Source organism: Nilaparvata lugens, chromosome 9, assembly GCF_014356525.2.
Source record: "Nilaparvata lugens isolate BPH chromosome 9, ASM1435652v1, whole genome shotgun sequence".
NCBI classification, from domain to species: domain Eukaryota; kingdom Metazoa; phylum Arthropoda; class Insecta; order Hemiptera; family Delphacidae; genus Nilaparvata; species Nilaparvata lugens.
Genome location: NC_052512.1, coordinates 14875687 through 14897226, shown reverse-complemented (window position 1 = coordinate 14897226; position 21540 = coordinate 14875687). Strand labels below are relative to the sequence as shown.

Genomic DNA, 21540 nt, shown 5'->3' with positions numbered 1-21540 from the left:
TGTTTTTACTTTTTAGTTGGGGAAAACATCGGATGACCGATGTGTAGGTAAAACCATCGATAAGTTAAAAACATCGAACAGTAAACATCGATGTTAAAAACATCAATGTTTGATATTGAAACTTCGATGTTTAAAACATCGTTATGAAAACATCGATATATCGATTTTTAAAAACATCGATGTATCGATATACGTAAGGCAATCCAAATAAAAGAAGCATTTGTCTTTGAATACGAGTTATTCAATATTGAATACATGAAGTTTCAACATATCTTGTCACACAGTTAGTCTGCTCTCAATGATAAACTTTACTTGTTGAGTGTTTTTGTCGCGAAAGTTGTTAAAATTAAAAGTGTTTCGCGATGAAAAGTGAGAATTTCAAGTTGGTTCTCATTTTTCTATCAGCTTTCATCACTTTCGTGAGGTGAGTGCAAAATAAATTCTATAAACATATTTTATCTATTGTGAACTGATTTGAATATGACATCTCAATATAATTAACACATATAAACCAACTTGTCTCATTTATATTCATTTCATCATATAATAATGTATTGTTTTTTGTATTGGTTTGAGGCAATAATATTTCACACAAATTCTCACAAACACATTTCTCAAATTCTCAAATTTATTTTATTTCACTTTTTCTTATGCAAGGGAAGTTTCCCTGTACTGATGAAGGAGGTTCTGCCGCCATGAAAAACAAATAGTTATTATAATTTTTGTTGATAACAAAAGTCATCAACATATGTTAACAACATTTTCTCTAATAACAAGGAATTTTCTGTTAAGGCTGTGCAAAGGCTGAAAATGAACTTTCTACTGGTGATATTTTTCGAAGTTTTTCGATTTGCTATCAAGCTATCAAAATGAAAAAGTTTTCTCAGAAAAACTTTTTTTCTCAACAATTACTTTTTGAGATATGATCACCTAAAGTTTAAATTTTTGGGACATACCATTTCAAATTCGGTAAGAGATAAATCCATGAGATTCAGAGGATAGATTCTTCATTGTATTATGGATTTATCTACATGAGATTCAGAGGATAGATTCTACATTGTATTATTGATTTATTCACAAAAAATCAAGACAGTTAAACAAAAAAGTTCTGGAAATATTAATCTTTAAGAAAGTTATTCAATTTACCAAGAATCACTTTTAGCTGAGTTATTTTTGGTAAATTGAATATTTTTCTCAAAAATCGATATTTTCAGAAAATTTTTGGTTCACTAGATCAACAAAACCATGAAGAATTTCATGGATTTATCACTTACCGAATTTGAAATGTTCTGTCCCAAAAATTCAAACTTTAGGCGATCATATCTTGAAAAGAAATTATTGGAAAAAAATGTTTTCATTAGAGAACGTTTCCATTTTGGTAGGTTGTTAGTATAAAAATCGAAAAACTTTGAAAAATATCACCTGTAGAAAGTTTATTTTTAGCCTTTGCACAGCTTTAAAACATAAGTTATTAATTCATTCAAGAGAAACTTTTGATGATTCACTGAAGTTAACTAGTAGTACTGCGAACAGTAAACCTCACACATTATTCTCATCCAAAACTACCTGATTGAAACTATAGACCTTATGGAAATACAGCAATAGACTGGCTTCTCCACACATCTGTGTAATCACTTGTCAGCTGATTTATGATGAATAATTCTTTAGTCTGATTTTTACTCTAATATTGGCGTATGAAGGAGGCTCCTTTTTCCTTTTATATTATTATCCTTGAAATGCAAAATTTCCAAAAACCTTGTAGGCCTATATACGTCGAAACGCAATTCAAAAAGGAACATACCTGTCAAATTTCAAGAAAATCTATTACCGCGTTTCACCGTAAATGCGCAACATATAAACATTTAAATATTAAGAGAAATGCCAAACCGTCGACTTGAATCTTACACCTCACTTCGCTCGGTCAAAAATTAAAAAGTATTCTTAGAAAAACATTTTTTTCCAATCATTACTTTTTAAGATATGAGCGCCTAAAGTTCAAATTTTTGGGAGAGAACATTTCAAATTCGGTAAGATATAAATCCATGAGATTTGGAGGATGGATTTTTCATGGTATTATTGATCTAGTAAAACATCAATTTCCTGAAAATATCAATTTTTCAAAAAGTTATTCAATTTACCAAAAATTACTCAACAAAAAGTTATTTTTGGTTATTTTCAGTGAATTGAATAACTATTTCAAAAATTGATATTTTCAGAGAATTTTTGGTTTACTAGATCAACAAAACCATGAAGAATCAATTCATCCTATAAATCTCATGTATTTATCTCTAACCAAATTTGAAATGTTCTGTCCCAAAAATTTGAACTTTAGGTGCTCATATCTTAAAAAGTAATGATTGGAAAAAAATGTTTTCATGAGGAAACTTTTTCATTTTGATAGTTTGATAGTATAAAAATCGAATAGTATAAAACTTTGAAAAATATCACCAGTAGTAAGTTTATTTCTAGCCTTTGCTTTAGCCTTTTCAGTTGAGAGAAACTTTTGATGATTCACTCAATTTAACAATTTTTTGTTAATAACTTGTGTTATTAACTCTGGTGTAAACGCAGCTTTACTCGTAAAAGTACAGCTGACAAGTATTTTTTCGACAAAAATTATATTTTTAATCGGACCCTGATTCTGATGCTGATATATAAAATTATGTAGTTTCAATTTAGTTTCAATCTGAATGGTGTCATTCATTTTGTCCATAATACAGAGCTGTGGAATATTTCACAACTTTCCTCTTTAGATTTTCTTCTTCAACAACAGCAACTCCTTCTCCTCCTCCTCCTCCTCCTCATCCTTATCATACTCCTCTTCCTCCTCCTCATGCTCCTCCTCCTCCTCCTACTCCAACTCCTCCTCATGCTCCTCCTCCTCCTGCTCCTCCTCATCTTCTTCTCCTCCTCCTCCTTCTCCTCCGCACCATCACCTCTTCTTCCCGATCCTCCACCACCACCACCTCCTCCTACTCCTCCACCTCCTCCTCTCCTCCTACTCTTCCTCCTCCACCTATCCCTCCTCTTCCTGCACCACATGCTCCTCCTCATCCTCCTCCTCCACCTCCTCCTCATCCTACTCCACCACCTTCTCCTCCTCCTCTTCCTCCTCAACATGCTCCTCCTTCTCATCTTCCTCCTCCTCATCCTCCTCCTCGACCCCCTCCACAACCACCTCTTCTTCCTCCTCCTCTTCCTCGTCCCCCTCCACCACCTCCTCTTCCTCGTCCCCCTCCACCACCTCCTCTTCCTCGTCCCCCTCCACCACCTCCTCATCCTCCTCCTCCTCTACAAACTCCTCCTCCTTCTCCTCCTCCTCTTCCAATGCTCCTCCTCCTCCACATGCTCCTCCTTCTCCTCATTCTCCTCCACATGCTGCTCCTCCTCCTTCACCTCCACCTCCTCCTACTCCTACTCCTCCTCCCTCTACTCCTCCTACTGCACATGCTCTTCCAACGCCTCCTCCCCCTCCTCTTCATTCACCTCCTCCTCCACCTTCTCCTCCGCTAGCTCCTCCTCCTCCTCCTCCTCCTCCTCCTCCTCCACCTCATCTTCGTTCTATCATCTTCAAAAGTTCTTTAATTGAAAAAAAGGGACACAGAAGTTGTCAATACCCCTTAAAAACAGACAATTCACTTTAGAATGAGACAGCATCTGTGTCTCATTTTTCACTTTCCCTGCCCTATTACCATAGGTAAGCAAAGTATTGCTTTCCAAAAAAAAACTGAGGTACCCCAATTTGTAAATTTCTATATCCCTATTTCCCTGAGTCCAAAAAATTGGTTTTTGGGTATTAGTCCGTATGTGTGTGTTCTCCCAATTGACTTGTAATGTGACTTGAGTGTCGGAATGACTTGAAATTCGGAAATTGTCCTCACAATACACTGATCCGACACGATCAATTTCAATCGAATGCAATTCAAGATGGCAGCTAAAATGGCAAAAATGATGTCAAAAACAAGGATTTTCGCGATTTTCTCGAAAACGGCTTCAACGATCTTGATTAAATTTATACCTTGAATAGTCATTGATAAGTCTATCAACTGTCACAAGTTCCATATCTGTGACTATTCCAGGAGCTCCGCCCCATCTATGCAAAGATTGATTTCACATTACAAATTATCAGGCTTCAGATACAATCAAAACGAAAAAATTCAAGTGGAAAAGATTGAGCATGAAAGTCTCTACAATTAATGTTCAGTAACATTTCCACCTAAAATTGAAAATAATAAGCTCGAAATTCGAGAAAATGTGATTATTCAATTGCAAACTGTTGGCAACTGTTGATTCTATTAAATCATTCACTATGCAGAGATAGCAGACCCCATGTGTCTACAGCGTTATTGTCCTGTCACCAGCTGGCTCAGATCTTTGAATAGTAGACTTGAGATGCGCGTGAACACTAGCGTCAGGTGATTAATTTTCATAACGGCAAGAAAAGTTGTGTGAGTGCGCCATACTAGATTTTTAGGAGATGCACTCAGCTGCTGGGGGGCTCTTAATCAATCAGCTCATTCATGAGAAATATTATTTAGAAATTTCAACAAATCAGATAGCTTGATCAAGTTGAGATCGAGTTATCTGATTTGTTGACATAACATGGTCTAAATTAAAGTATATCAGAATTTTCAAAGTTGATCATTATTTTACAGTTTCAAGTGATTATTAGTGAGTGTTATTTTGCTATTCAATTTGATTTGTGAACAATCTAAATGGAAATTTCCTGTTCTCATTTTCTTCCAATTTTCAACAGAAAACTCCATCTCAACCCCTCATCACCAATGCATAATCTCATAAAAACACATATCTCAACAATTCATACACATAGATACGGGTCATAGATTCGAAATAATTAGAGTATCTCATAAAATCACTAACCGTGCCTTGAATATTTCGGTGGAAAACGTCAAGCTTTGACGAAAAAGGTTGTGTACATTTTACCCGATATAACTGATTACAATACATTATTGATTATTGAACGATAATCAACAATTTCTAGAGCAAGAAACATAATTTATAAAGGGATACAACCAGTGGCGTAGCCAGAAAAAAAATTTCGGGGGGATCATAGCATTAGAGTAGGAAGCACCTAAACCTTGAGGGTGACACCGGGGGGTGTCAAAAATTTTGAAGATATACCTTCAAACAAACATTCAATTCAAGTTTTTTTGGTGATCATTAGGCCACTTATTTCGATTTTGCCTTGGAAATTTCATGGGGTTTTCTATTAAATAACACATAGAATGGAATGGAGTAGAATTCTATTATTAGTCATTCAATTGTTTATGGAAAAATAGTGATTTTGCAGAAGGCTTACTCATTAATAGATAACAAGCTAGAATGCTTAAATTTTGTACTATTTCAACCAACTTTATAGTCTTATAGTCCAGTCAATATAGACATGGAAAGGGGGTGTGCTTGCAATTTATATTGTAGTTCTGATTTTCGAATATATTATTAGGGTACATAAGAGAAGTCCAGAACCAATTTCTTTATGCAAAACTTCCTTGTGCTAGATACAGAGTGGCCCAAAAACCTCGTATTTTCGATATTTTTTGTGTATTGGAATATGGACTTGAGTACACTCAACCATAAATTCTCCATTTTTCGACCGAATTAGTCTTATGATGCATGATTTTGAACCACCTTGATGAGCCGAGAAGAATGAAGTGTAGTCGATGAAATCTGAGCTTTGTGTCAAAAGTTATAAGTGTTTGAAATTTTGATCCTTGAGGTGTCCTTAAGCGCGCCTCTCCACTAGGAAATACTGAAATGGAGTGCATCTAACAGGTTATTCTCATAGAACATAATCTCATGAACTTATGTCATTGTGCTTAATATCATGTGAGGACAATGTAGTTGATGATGATGGTTGGAGCTGAAAATGAGGTGTTTTTCACAATACAAGGAGCATTGTTGTCAGGTGTAACTGGAAATCTATATGAAATAGGGAGCTCTACCTGATCTCAGATTGTAGAGCTCAAAAATACGCTCAGAGGGATTTTGATTTATACATCTAAATGGTGATAATCGGAAGTTATTGTTGATCAAAAACTAGAATTCATCAAAATTGATTTTTTCAATTGGAGATAGAGAGTTCCGAATGATCTCATTTTATTCATAATTTTATAATCTAAAAAATGCAATAGCAAATTTTCCTGTCCGACTGCGAGATTCGGCAGAAATAGCTGAAAACTGGAAATGAGCCGAAAATACGAGGTTTTTAGGCCACCCCATATCTAGCACAAGGAAATTTTGCATGAAGAAATTGGTTCTGGACTTCTCTTATGTACCCAAATAATATATTGAGAATTCAGAACTACAATATAAATTGCATGCATCAATGTATATAGTGACTGGACTATTAGTTTTAACTTGATTAACATTTTTTTCAAATTTACATGATTTTTACTTGAGTGTACATTGTTTTTTTTTGGGGGGGGATACAATCTTTTTTTTCAAATATTAGGGGATATGTCCGTATGTCCCTCCTGTCCATGGTAGAAACTGCGCCCGTTCATCATAACTTTTAAGTTTTCGGGGCTACTCTCTACTCTCTAGAAGAAGCTGTTGGAGGTTGGAGCTTTGTTTAAGGTTATGCATGATACGGAATAAACTATAATCAACTAGAGCAATATAAGCTATATTGAATTTCTTCATAATAATTTTATTTATTTATATATATTTTTCACAAAGAAACACTGATTGGGAGAGAAAATTAAGGATACTCCTTGTACTCTTTCTCTCCCAAATTTAGATAGCATTTTAAAAGTCCAAAATAGGGTTATGATTTCACTTTACTAAAATTTAGTCCATTTTCACTCAAAAACAACGGAAACTAAGATTTTTGAATTTTGAATTTTTTGAATAATTTTACAAAATTTAGAGCCAGAAAATAGATGAAAAAGTGAACCAGCTTTGAAGTGCTATCTGTAGTATACATCCCCATTTCCCGCATACGTCACTGGATACAATTAATTATTACAAACCGCGTAACATAACAGTTGAATTATAAGCTCGCAAGGTCGACCGAGGAACTGATTCATTCAACCCTTTGATGATGATGAATGGAGAGGGGGGAGAGAACTAAAAGAATGGAATGAGTCATTTGTGAACTGTCAGTCAAAAGACCTGTCTATCAATATTATGAGTAAGATCGGGGCACCGAGCTTCGCTCGTTATTTATCCATTGACTTTTGATAAACCGAACACAATAATTCTTCAGAATTATTGGGGAAGTACTAACAGGCACAGCCCAAAACTTTTTTTTCCCGAATTTTGATTTATACACTATAAATAGTCCAGAAAGTAGGTTGTTCCATACACTTGAATTCAGGTTCAATTTTCTGTTCAAACATTTGAAAACAAAAAATGTATTATTTAGATTATATACAAACCAAATAGAATAACAAAATAACACTCACTAATCACTTGAAATTGACAAATAATGATCAACTTTGAAGATTATGATATACTCTAGTTTAGGAGGATTATCATATCATGTCAACAAATCAGATTATGTTGATCAAATCGATTAAAAATAATTGTCTAGCTAGATAAAATTTCTCGCTGATTGATTATGATTACACAACTGGAAAAAATCCTGTCTCTCTCCCACACAGGCACACGCATCTTATGTTATCGAGAGACGACGAAATTATCATCTGTTTTCCAAGGATGAATTATCCTTTTAATGTCGTTCAGCGAGTTTTCCAAAGAATGAGACCTAGTGCAATCCAATCTTTATATCATAAACCTACTAAATCTTGAAGCAGTTTTCGAGATCCGTGAAACATAAATAACCAGATATAAAAATAACCAGATATATACAAAAATTTCTCGCTTAATATAATAGGATCAATATTAGGAGTGCAGAGGGAGGCAGAAAACAGTGACTATTATTATAGTGGTCACGGTTGATAGTTTATACAGTAGAGTTTCTATAATCCGTATTTGACCTTATAACGAATTATGAAGGGTAGGAGCTATAGAGACTATGGAGTAAAATGATTAGGAGAAGATGAGGAGGCTGATACTGGAGGTTAAAGAAGGAAACATTATGAACTATGGAATGCTAAATATTCACTGAGCAGGAGCAATCATGGATGATTTATATTATAAACTAGCCGTCAGGCTCGCTTCGCTCGCCATATCCGTCTAGCCAGGGGGCTCCGCCCCCTGGACCCCCGACTGGATCGTCCAAGAATGAGATCAGCCGGCTCGCTTCGCTCGCCTGCATTTTTAATTTGTGGGACGATCATATGTTAGGATGATCCAGTCGGGGGTCCAGACTAAACGTCTGGCTAAACGGATATGGCGAGCGAAGCGAGCCTGACGGCTAGTAATATAATATTCCCAGGAATAGCTCTGATTGAAGTAGCAGTGCCCAATCAATTTTTCCGCGATGAATGCATTTCAATCTTCAACTTGGTGCCAACCTAACAATGTCAACTCAACTAAATGGCAACCTGACAAAATATTATTAATTTATAGTTGCCAGTTAACAACTGTTTCGAAGTTGTACTCTCTCTAGATTATAGTTCTATACCATACATACGGTATGGACATTTTTCAATTATAATTAAGAGAATAAGAAAAATATACATGCTAAAAGACGAACTTTAAACCCTCAAAAACCACCCTTCGAGTTAAAATATTGCCAAAAGATTTCTTAGTGCGCCTCTGAAGGGCCAACTGAACATACCTACCAAATTTGAACGTTTTTGGTCCGGTAGATTTTTAGTTCTGCGAGTGAGTGAGTGAGTGAGTGAGTCAGTCAGTCAGTCAGTCAGTGAGTGAGTGCCATTTCGCTTTTATCTCTATATCTATAAAAGGCTAAGCCCCGTCAGACTGAAATCACACCACAGCCCAAACTACTGAGCCCACAAACTTGAAATTTTGTACAATTGTTTATGATAGCCTCAAAACATCCACTAAGAAAGGATTTTCAGAAATGTCCCCCCTGAGGCAGCTGGGGCCTCCCAAAAATTTTGTACTTTTCAACCGCTCATTGCACAGCAAAGTCATGAGGAACTTTTTTGTTCAGCTACGAAAAAATTAGATCTATGCAGGAAAACTCCGACCAGGAGCAGAGAAGGGTCCAGGAGAGGGAATTTTTTGAAAATTTTCATGTAAAATCACACTACAGCTCAAACTAATTGGCCTACAGGCTTAAATCTCTGCACAAATATTCTTGAAACATGCTAGACGCGCACTAAGAACGGATTTTGAGATATTTTGAACGGATTTAGAGAGTGGTATTACTGGACTGAACTAGAGAAGTCGGTTTTTCACCTCCAGAGGAGGTAGATCGTACTAATTTTTAGAGTGACCCCGTAGTCGGGGTCACTTCAATCGAAGTTTTTTATTTTGTAGCTAATGAATTTCATACGTATTGATTGTCCATATTGTATCCAGTGTCCATAATGGAAGTGATTGAACTACTCAAAATTAATGGCTTTTTGGTCCTTCAAAGAATTTATAGTATTCCTGGTGATAGAGCCTGTCTTTTTTCAGCGTTGACTATTAATAATAAAGCTTTATTCGCAACCAGCTTACCTGGCGAACTTCGTACCGCCAAAGAGTCATTGTATCTCATGTCACACTTTACTTTATTTGTTGAATCATGAAATTTATCTGACAATCAATTTTTTATTTTACATCTGAATACAGACTTCCTATGTGCTTAGTCATGCAGCATCATTTATTCCCAAAACATATTATTCTCAATCAATTGGTAGTAATATCTAACCGTAAAGTGTTTGATTAAAGAAAAAAACTATTCAGGATAAATCAGTGTTTCAAAGATGAATTCAATGTTTTCATAGTTGTTGATTGGTCGACGAAATATGCGATGTACGATGAATCACACAGAATTACATATTCTTTCCATCTTCCATTTTAGGATGAATACGTGCTAAGCTAAATTAAAAAAAAATACTCTGCCAATAATGAATGCAATATGAACAACTCTCTTCCATGAGGAGAATAATTTTTTCCAACATTTTCCGGTTACTGTACTCAATGATAGGGAAGTGATAATTATTTGTATAGGTCTTCTAAGGAACCATTATCTACAGCTGGTACCAATCAACTATACTTCAACTCCAAACTACCGTTGTAATACCAGTAGCTTACACAATTTATCATAGGGTGACGTGTTTATTACAGCTGGTAACTTTAGATGTTGAATCATATTATCTCACTATATATCTTGAATCATGATCATTTCTCCGTTCTTTGGTAGCCGCTAGGCCGACAATTTCGAAAACATAGGTCTGTGAAATGGATTGGATAATTAAATAATCATTATCAGCCACCCTATTAAAATTTGTGATCAGAAATATATATTTATATAGATAGAAGATTTCATTCAGCTCAAACAAAAGCCTCTCTAAATGGAGGTAGAATGATGAGGTTGACAACTTTCAGCTCTGTTGTTTTAACATTTTTTTCAAATCACTTTCAAAAAGTTCATGTAGTACCTACTATTGTGTTTGAGACACTTCTGGCGCTATCATAGTTTCACAACTATCCTGTTCACACTCCTATCTCTTGCAGTCGTGAACCATATCTATAATAAAATAAAGAGTTGGCTTATACACGTACGGTATAGGAAAATTATGTTTGACGCATCATCACGTCTGAACTACTGGACTAATTAACTTGAAATTTTGCATAATATAGGCTAGATTCCTTATTAACCAAGGATGATTATAGGCCTATTTTCAATTCTTCAAAATTTCATTACGTCAAGTTTTCAGATTATCAAGTTTGAAAATAGTTCCTTGTGAAGCACGGGTTCCTGGTAGTAGTCTATAGATAGATAGAAGATAGGAATAATTTTAAAAACATCTAAGCTTAAATTATTGATAGATTCAAATATATAAAATAAATAGATGAATATAATGTAGATGAATTCCAACATAGATAGTTGGAAATTGAACACAAAATAAGTTTGAATTGAAAATTTTCAAAAAATGTTGAAAAACTTGAAAATGAAAAATGTTTAGAATTCAACCAACTTACAACATAATTATGTGGCGAATCATATGATTGCCACCACTGTGATGTTTTCAACCGGCATAGTTTGTTTATCACTTGTAACATTTTTATTTCAAATTTTATCCAGGAATCAACAAATTAAATTCCTATAATTACAATCAAGTTAATGGATTTGAAAAAACGCATATATTAATACATACCGTTTGCGAATCTGCTATTTATGGAGTCACTATAATACGTTTTCACTTGTAAAAGGAGATGGAACCGGTATTATCTTTCAAAAGCGTACTGACTACACTTTTTTCCATCTTTGAATGTGAAGAAGTAGTCCAGTCAATATATAGACATAAAAAAGGGGGTGTGCTTGCAATTTATATTGTAGTTCTGATTTTTTATATATTATTTGGGTTCATGAGAGGAGTTCAGAACCAATTACTTAATTCAAAATTTCCTTGTGCTAGATACAGGTTGGCCCAAAAACCTCGTATTTTCGGCTCATTTTCCAGTTTTTAGCTATTTCTGCCAAATCTCGTTATCGGACAGAAAAATTTGCTCTCGCTTTTTTATATTATAAAATTTTGAATGCAATGAGATCATTCGGAGCTCTCTATCTCCAATGAGTACTGAGTTATGATTTTTCAAAAATGAGTGGAATTTGAAGGAAAAATCAATTTTGATGAATTTTAGTTTTTGATCAACAATATCTCTCGATTTTTACGATTTTGATGTATAATTCAAAATCCCTCTGTGCGTATTTTTGTGCTCTACAATCTGAGATCAGGTAGAGCGCTCTATCTCATGTAGATTCCCAGGTACACCTGACAACAATGCTCCTTGTATTGTGAAAAACACCTAATTTTCAGGTTCAACCATCATCACCAACTAAATTGTACTCATCACCCATTAGATGCACTTCATATCAGTATTTCTGTTCTCAAATCACTTTCAAAAAGTTCATGTAGTACCTACTATTGTGTTTGAGACACTTCTGGCGCTATCATAGTTTCACAACTATTCTGTTCCACACTCCTATCTCTTGCAGTTGTTAACCATATCTATTATAAAAATAATAAAGAGTTGGCTTATACACGTACGGGATAGGAAAATTACGTTTGACCGCATCATCACGTCTGAACTATAGGACTAATTAACTTGAAATTTAGCATATAGGCTATATTCTTAATTAACCAAGGATGGATATAGGCCTATTTTAAATTCTTCAAGATTTCATTACGTCAAGTTTCCAGATTATCAAGTTTGAAAATAGATCCTTGCGAAGCACGGGTTCCTGCTAGTGTTATTACATAAGTGTCATTTGCATTGTGAATAAATAAATAAAATAAATAGCTTATTGCTCAAATTGGTGACTGATCAATATTTTGAATTTAATGAGTATTTCTTGTTCTTGTTTAATTATCACTCCAGAAAAAGGGAATTGTTTGAAATTTTGATCCTCGAGGTGTCCTTAAGCGCGCCTCTCCACTGGGAATTCATCTTTGAAACACTGATTTATCCTATCTATTTTTTTTAATCCAACACTTCACTGTTAGATATTACTACCAATTGATTGAGAAGAATATGTTTTGGGAATAATGAATGCTGCATGACTAAGCACATAGAAAGTCCGTATTTACATGGAAATGAATATATTGATTGTCAGATAAATTTCATGATTCACCAAATAAAGTAAAGTGTGACATGAGATACATTGACTTTTTGGCGGTACGGAGTTCGCCAGGTAAGCTAGTCTATATATATAAAAGCGAAATGGCACTCACTGACTGACTGACTGACTGACTGACTCACTCACTCGCAGAACTAAAAATCTACGGGACCAAAGACGTTCAAATTTGATAGGTATGTTCAGTTGGCCCTTTAGAGACGAACTAAGAAATCTTTTGGCGATATTCTAACTCTGAGGGTGATTTTTAAGGGCTCAAAGTTCTTCTAGCATGTATATTCTTCTTATTCCAATATCTTAAAATTATAATTGAAATGTCCATACCACATGTTAATATAGAACTATAATCTAGAGAGTACCTCTTCGAAACAGTTGTTCTGGTAACTAAATTAAAAATTTTGTCAGGTTGGCATTAAGTTGAGTTGACTTAGTTGGGTTGGCACCAAGTTGAAGATTAAAATGCATTTATCCAGGACCTCCTAAATACCAATTCATCCAGTTAGCCAGAATTAGCGTTTTCTCAGCTTTTCTGCGTTTCCTCAGCTTTTTCAATAATATTGATGGAAATATATTTGAAAAAATTCAGTACACAGGTTCAGCTGAGGTGGAAGAATTTTGTTCGCCAAAATTAATTTGTAAATTAGATTGTAAATAGAGCTTTATTATTAATATTCAACGCTGAAAAAAGACAGGCTCAATCACCAGGAATACTATAAATTCTATGAAGGACCAGTAAACCATTAATTTTGAGTAGTTTAATCACTTACATTATGGACACTGGATACATTATGGACAATCAATACGTATGAAATTTATTAGCTACAAAATAAAAAACTTTGATTGAAGTGACCCCGACTAACAACAATATGAATAACCATTTAGATCGAATATAATAAATTACTCACATCTCTCATCCACTCGTACTTTCTGTTCAAAAAATATTAACACAAAAATATGAGTTATATTGAATGAATTCACGGCTAGTACCTACTTAAGTTTGTCTTTTTCTGGCCGTGCTACAAATAAATGTAGGTTTGTGTTTGACATCTTGTATTTGTGATCTTATTGTCTATTAAGAAATTTGTCAATGTGATTCTTGTTTGCAATAAAATTTGAATTAAAAAAAATAATTATCAACAAACTCCTAACCAAAGAAAATCTCTGTGCTCTGTTCTAATCGGAATGTATGAGACTCCATATACAGCTGATAGAAGATCCGTTCTTAGTGCGCATCTAGCAAGTTTGAAGAATATTTGTGCAGAGTTTTAAGTCTGTAGGCCAATTAGTTTGAGCTGTAGTGTGATTTTACATGAAAATTTCAAAAAAATGCCTTCTCCTGGACCCCTCTCTGCTCCTGGTCGGAGTTTTTCTGCATAGATCTATTTTTTTCGTAGCTGAACAAAAACGTTTCTCATGACTTTGCTGTGCAATGAGCGGTTAAAAAGTTCAAAATTTTTGGGGGGCCCCAGCTCCCTCAGGGGGGCAAATTCCTGAAAATCCTTTCTTAGTGGATGTTTTGAGGCTATCATAAACAATTGTGCAAAATTTTAAGTTTATAGGCTCTATAGTTTGAGCTGTGGTGTGATTTCAGTCTGTAGGGTCTTAGCCTTTTATAGATATAGAGATTACCAGCAAGAACCCGTGCTTCGCAAGGATCTATTTTAAAACTTGACAAAATGAAAACTTGATGTAATGAAATTTTGTAGAATTGAGAATAGGCCTTTAACCATCCTTGGTTAATTAAGAATCTATAAGCAAAATTTCAAGTTAATTAGTCCAGTAGTTCAGACGTGATGATGCGTCAAACATAATTTTCCTATCCCGTACGTGCATAAGCCAGCTCTTTACTTGATATTATTATTATAGATATAGTTAACGACTGCAAGAGATAGGACTGTGGAACAAAATAGTGGTGAAACTATGATAGCACTAGAAGTGTCTCAAACACAGTAGTAGGTACTACATGAACTTTTTGAAAGTGATTTGAAAAAATGTTAAAACAACAGAACTGAATACTTATCATTCTACCTTCATTTAGAGAGGCTTTTGTTTGAGCCAAATGTTAATCTATTTATAAAAAAATGAATGTCTGATTGTGTGTTTGTTTGTTCCCTGTAGACTTGAAAACTACTTGACATAACGGTATGAAACTTTGGGAATATGTTGTGTGAATATTGGAGATGGTTTCTGAACAGAAATTTTAATAGGGGGGCTAATAATAATTATTTATTAATACATTTTACAGACATATGTTTTCGAAATTTTCGGCCGAGCGGCTACTGAAGAATGAAGAGATGATCATGATTTAAGATCATATTGTGATAATATGATTTAGCATCTAAAGTTACCAGCTGTAATAAACATATCACCCTGTGATAAATTATTGTGTACTGGTATTAAAACGGTAGTTTGGAGTTGAAGTGTATAGTCGATTGGTACCAGCTGTTCATAATGGTTCCTTAGAAGACCTATACAAATAATTATCACACCCCTATCATTGAGAAACTGGAAAATGTTGAAAAAAATTATTCACCTAATGAAAGAGAGTATATATATTTTGTATAGTATATGTATATAGTATTCATATTGCATTCATTAATTACTGAAGGATGAAAGAATAATTTACAATTTTTTGAATTTAGCATAGCTTATATTCATCCTAAAATGGAAAGAATATGGAATTCTGTGTGATTCATCGTACATCGCATATTTCCTGGACCATATATAGACATATATCTTCAGCTATGAAAACATTGAATATCTTTCTTTGAAACACTGATATAACCTTTTTTTTTTATTGAAAACTTTACTGATAGATATTACTACCAATTGATTGAGAAGAATAATATGTTTTCGGAATAAAGAATGCTGCATGACTAAGCACATAGGAAGTCCGTATTGAGATGTAAATGAACATGTTGATTGTCAGATAAATTTCATGATTCACCAAATAAAGTCAAGTGTAACATGAGATACATTGGCGGTGCGAAGTTCGCTGGGTAAGCTAGTTGTAAATTAAGCTTTATTATTAATAGACAACGCTGAAAAAGACAGGATCAATCACCAGGAATACTATAAATCTGTCAGTTTGTCGGGGCTTAGCCTTTTAGTATAGGTAGAAGAAGAGAAAGAAGAAGAAGGAGAAGAGAAAGAAGAAGAAGAGAAAGAAGGAGAAGAGGAGTAAGAAGAAAAAAATAAGAAAAAGAAGAAGAAGATAGATTATTATGTTGCTTTGGCCTGTGATCTGTATAAATGTCCTGTAACAACTAAAGGTGCGTCCACACATGCCGAACCGAACCTCGAACCGCGCAGCAAACCGTGCATTCCTCCGAACATCTTGCCTTTCAACGAACATGAGCATATGTTTGATAATGTCAAAAATCAGCTGTTAATCATTCGCCGTACCGCACTCCGAACCATTCGCCGTGCCGCTTGCCTCTGTTCTAACTGCTCGCCTCACCTCACGCCCAACGCTGATTTTTTCAGCTAATCAGAGCCCTTGATTCAATTCGCCGTGCAGCTCGCTCCACAATATTTTGGCTATCCATCACAATAAGTGGAAAACATGCGAACATGAATACAGAAGTATGGGCAATTTTCTTATTTGATTAAATTCATGTTTTGAAGAATTCTTGTTACAAATGATAAATTGATAGGAGCTTATAAATATTTTCTAATTCAAATGAAATAACTTCTGGAAAAAATAATGATTGGATAAATACCAATATTTCTTTTCTTTTTTGAATTTCTATCATATTATTTTGTTATTTCCAATGATTACAACATATGTTAGAATATCACATGTCAATAAATAAATATTATCTCATTACCATATGGCACTCACCTTACCATGTTCATAACCTTACTTAATAGGATCCTTTTTCATCCTTTGAAACCCTTAGAGGCAAAATATCTCAAAATCCGTTCTTAGTGCGCGTCTAGCATGTTTGAAGAATATTTGTGCAAAGTTTCAAGTCTGTAGGACAATTAGTTTGAGCTGTAGTGTGATTTTACATCAAAATTTTCGAAAAATGCCCTCTCCTGGACCCCCCTGTGCTCCTGATCGAAATTTTTCTGCATAGATCTAATTTTTTTTCGTAGCTGAACAGAGAAGTTCCTCATGACTTTGCTGTGCAATGAGCGGTTAAAAAGTACAACATTTTGGGGGGCCCCACCTCCCTCAGGGGGGCAAATTTCTGAAAATCCTCTCTTAGTGGATGTTTTCAGGCTACCATAAACAATCGTGCAAAATTCCAAGTGTTTAGGCTCAGTAGTTTGGGCTGTGGTGTGATTTCAGTCTGTAGGGGCTTAGCCTTTTATAAGTATAGAGAAGAGAAGAAGAAGATTATATAGGCCAAAATTACTCATGAAAGAAAGGAGATTGATCAGTTAATTTTTTGGAAAATTTTGTCATTAGGAAAATCTATTTGGAGATTGCAATGTCCAATTTGCACCCTGAGGGACACTACCAGTGTTCATTTATCTGCTGCGGTGTGATTATTCATGTCGATCTGTCAGCACTGTTTGAATTGGAAACATTGCTGTTATACACAGGCCATGCTGACATGTTAAAAACAATTCATAATCTGTTACAGAATCAACTTTCAACTGTCAGTATTGATTTTATGGGGACCCCATTGTGTTAATCACAGGAAATTCTGACAGTTTTGGGTACAAAGTTGGCTACTGGCAAATTGATGCACAAACTGAAGAAAAGTTTTCAACTGAACTAAATTTGTGAACTTCTCTTCAGGCATCGAGCATTGATTGAATGGGAGGCTTTGGTGTTATTTATATGGGTTGCTGACAGTGTAAGTGAACCTCACGATATAGAACTGCTCGTCCCAAATCGAATCCATCAAAAACGTGTTTACGAAAACTAATTAATTGACTATAGTAAGTGTCACTTCATACTGTCAGCAAAAGTTAAGTGGCAAACGTTGATAGCTGCATTCATAAGTTATGTATGAACATAATCTCACTGTTACATATACATTACTAGCAGGCAACCCGTGCTTCGCAAAGGTCTATTTTAAAACTTGACAAACTGAAAACTTGACGTAATGAAATCGAGTAGAATTGAAAATAGGCCTATATAAGGATCCTTGGTTGATTAAGAATTTATATGCAACATTTCAAGTGAATCAGTCCAGTGATGATGCGTCAAACATATTTTTCCTATCCTTTACACGAGAAGATGATGGATAGATGGATTATATATCAGTATCTTTCAATTAGAATAACTTTTGAAAGGTTTGAGATACCGATGTGCGGTTTTCACCATCTTTCACTATATTTTCTCTTGAAATCATGTATCGAAATCATGTATTATATGACCACCTTCCAATTTAAAAAAAAATGAAGTTGGATTCAAAATGGCGGTTCAAAAATGGTGGACGAAATTTGGGTGCGACAGAAAACCTGTTTTAATTATTCGTATAGGTTTCCCAATCATACCTATCTTCTAATTCCCCTTATAAAAGAAATGTTCAGCTGCTTCCATACAAAAACTGGAAGCATGACAAATTGAAGACTTGACAAACTGAAAACTTGATGTAATCAAATCTTGAAGAATAGAAAATAAGCCTATAACCATCCTCAGTTATATGCAAAATTTTAAGTTTTGATCAGCAATATCTTAAATAATATCATTTAGATGTATAATTCGAAATCCCTCTAGGCGAAGTTTTGTGGTCTACAATCTGAAATCAGGTAGAGCGCTCTATCTCATATAGATTTCCAGGTATACGCTTGACAACAATGCTCCTTGTATTGTGAAAAACACCTGATTCTCAGCTTCAACCATCAACACCAACTACATTGCCCTCACATTGATATTCCGTACAATGATGACATTAAGTTCCATGAGATTCACCTGTTAGATGCAATTAATTTCAAGTATTTCCTAGTGGAGAGGCGCGCTTAAGGACACCTCATGGATCAAAATTAAACACTAATAACTTTTGACACAATGTTCAGATTTCATCGTACACACTTCAGTCTTCTCGGCTCGTCAAAACTGGAAAACGAATCGGAAATGAGAGGTTTTTGGGTCCCTATTTGTATCTAGCACAAGGGCAATTTTCCATGAAACACTTGGTTCTGGATTTCTCTAATGTATCCAACCAATATATTAAAAAATCATAACTACAATATAAAATGCAAGCACCAATGTATATAGTGACTGGCATTTAAATGAACAAATTCAAAAATCCAATCAACTTCAACAAATAAAGCTCTCAAATGCTGTTTTCGATCATAAACTTCAAAAATTTTCCGTGTTGGGGTGGAGGTGTTGGAGGGGGCTGGACGACCATCCCAATCGCCCCCCCCCCCACCAGGGCAGGGTCCTGAATCCACGCCTGTATGTTTGTGGCTTTGAAGCATCTTAATTTATAAATCCAATTTGTGAAAATAATTGAGGACTGAAAGTTTTGTGAAGTGAACAATTACAAGATTTAACCTATTTCGGACTATGTGTAACCTTATCTGAATTTTGGAGGGAAAGGCACCTTGCTACCTAATTTTTTCATTCCCTATCATTTTAAATGAAAATGTACTTATTGTATGAATCAATAAAAAGAAAGAAAAACAAATATGAAAAGGTACCCACTGGATGATACAGTAATTATTCTATTCCAATAATCGTAGTGAAGGAAAAGTGAATAGATTGTTCCATGTTTATTCTCTCAAACTTTCAGAGCAATGTCACTATAAAGAGGGAGTTGATTTAACTGAATTCTAATATTGGTCTGATTTTGTAATTAATCATAATATTTGGTGATAGTTGAATGAATAAATGGACACCTTTCACATTTCAACTCTCCCGAGTGCTGGAATGTATTTTATTTATTTTATCAATGTAATTTATTAGTTTGGTTGAACTACAAATTGGGAGAAAATTATTTGAAAATATTCGAAAAGGTTTGAAGACTAGCACATTTTTAGTATTTTTTTAGGCTAGCATGAGAGCAGCTTATTAAGAGCATAGCAAAAATACTGATAGGAGTTATTATATTTGAAAAAAATATTTCTTCAAGCTCACAATAATTTTATATGTCTAGTGATATTTCAAGTAAGAATTATTGGCAAGTGTACACGTGCCTTGAAGATTGTTTTTCAGTTTTGAATGTAGGTCAACAACTTACGTCAACAGCTCACGTCTCTTATTATTAATATTCAAATATATTCTGAACCAAGGTGCAAGGTTATTTGCAATACAACGACTCTAAGATACTTCAGCATATAATAGATACAACAAAGACAAACATTATTATTGAGTTAAAATTTAAAAACTTAATAATATTGCGAGAACTGCCCGAAGCTAATCGTGTCCAAAATACAGTATAATCATAAAAGGGGTACGGTAAACATTATAATGACAGTGGAGAAAATATAGGAGAATAGCGTGCCACTGTCTTCTATAGACATAGAGGATAGCTGATACCGTTATATCTTATGCTATATGAATAACTGTTCATTCTTGTTTGAAAAAATCAATCATACCGTAAAACGGGGTGAATAGGGACAAAAACTGGGAAAATTGAAAATTTTTCAATAACTTCTTTCTTATTAAATTTGAATAGCTCTACCTTATTTTTATACTGATAGAGGGGATTTTTCTGTACACATTAATATAAAAATCATCTATTCAACTTGATTTCTATGCTGTCGGCAGCTGTGCTTCTTGTTGCTTCTTTGAACAGATAGAAACGTAACCTGAAAAGTTTTGTCTGGACATTTAGTAATATTACAATAAGTAATATTACATTAAATATGTAAACTTTAACTGGAATTTAATTTATTCTAGATTTTTTTTCCAATCTTGACCATTTGGATGTTGAGGTGGGGTGAATAGGGACACTGCCTAAAACTGGTGTTTGCTGGTTTTATAGAAGTTTAAAGACTTATCTTGAAGTAGTCAACGTTGTTGAGGAGGAGAAGGAAATTGGGTGCGAGTTAAATTCCAATATGACACAGGGGTGAAAGTATTTATTGGGAAGGTTGAAGAAAAAGTTTCAGGTGATAAGTTCATGGGATCATTCCTTCGACAAAAAATTCTGTGAAAATGCAAAAAGTTTATATTTTTCCAGATGTCTGCGAATTCAATAAGGAGCAAGTTTTGAAAATTCTGAAAGACCCCTCTAGTAAGAGAGGAAGATATTTTTTCAATGAAGAGCTGATATAATATTGAAGTTTGTAGCTTCTAATGACTTAATCATGGATTTCATTTTTTATCGAATATTTTTTAACTTCAAATTGAAAGTACTTATTGCCAAAATCAAAAGTACATACAAGCAGCAATATCTGTAACCTAGAATTAAATCATAAAAAACTAAGTACAATATGTGTGTTATAAATCATTAATCCTAACTCATCAATTTGGCAGACACTAGCATAAGATAAACTTGTTCGCAAATGCCGGTTACATCAAACAAAATAGGTAACCAAAAATAAATACAAAAGACAGCAAGAGCACTGTCTTCAACTAACAGCATACCAAAACAATAAAGCGCAAATCAACAATCCATATTGTAGGTACTTAACAAAATTAAATAAACTCTAATTTGAAAAAGTAATTATCCTTTATCCAGTTGTTAACCAGAATTTTCTTTTTCTTGTTATTTAGATTATATCTGTTAAACACAAACTCCCCCGGTACTATATTAATTAATCTTGTGCTGATATAAATCAATTGCCTTCGAACTATTATCAAGTTAGCCGGATAGTAGATATAAACTGATACTTTGGACGGACTTTTTTGCTCGAAATCCCCTCCCCCCTCTCACCCATCGTCCATCCCGCCATCCTTCTCCTTCTCCCTCTCCCTCTCCCTCTCCTTCTCCTTCTCC

The 21540-nt window shown here is 34.5% G+C and overlaps 1 protein-coding gene across 2 annotated transcripts in view; it reads left to right on the top strand.

Moving 5' to 3' along the window:
* The first annotated feature begins 239 nt into the window (after positions 1–239).
* Positions 240–21540, top strand: part of LOC111053501 — a 191262-nt gene continuing 169961 nt past the window's right edge. Inside the window, exon 1 of one of the 2 annotated variants that reach the window (XM_039435527.1) lies at positions 240–424. In XM_039435527.1, coding sequence (XP_039291461.1) covers positions 363–424 — 62 coding nt within the window. In that variant the 5' untranslated portion in view covers positions 240–362. The remainder of the gene's footprint in view (positions 425–21540) is intronic. The other variant, XM_039435528.1, reaches the window with a different exon arrangement.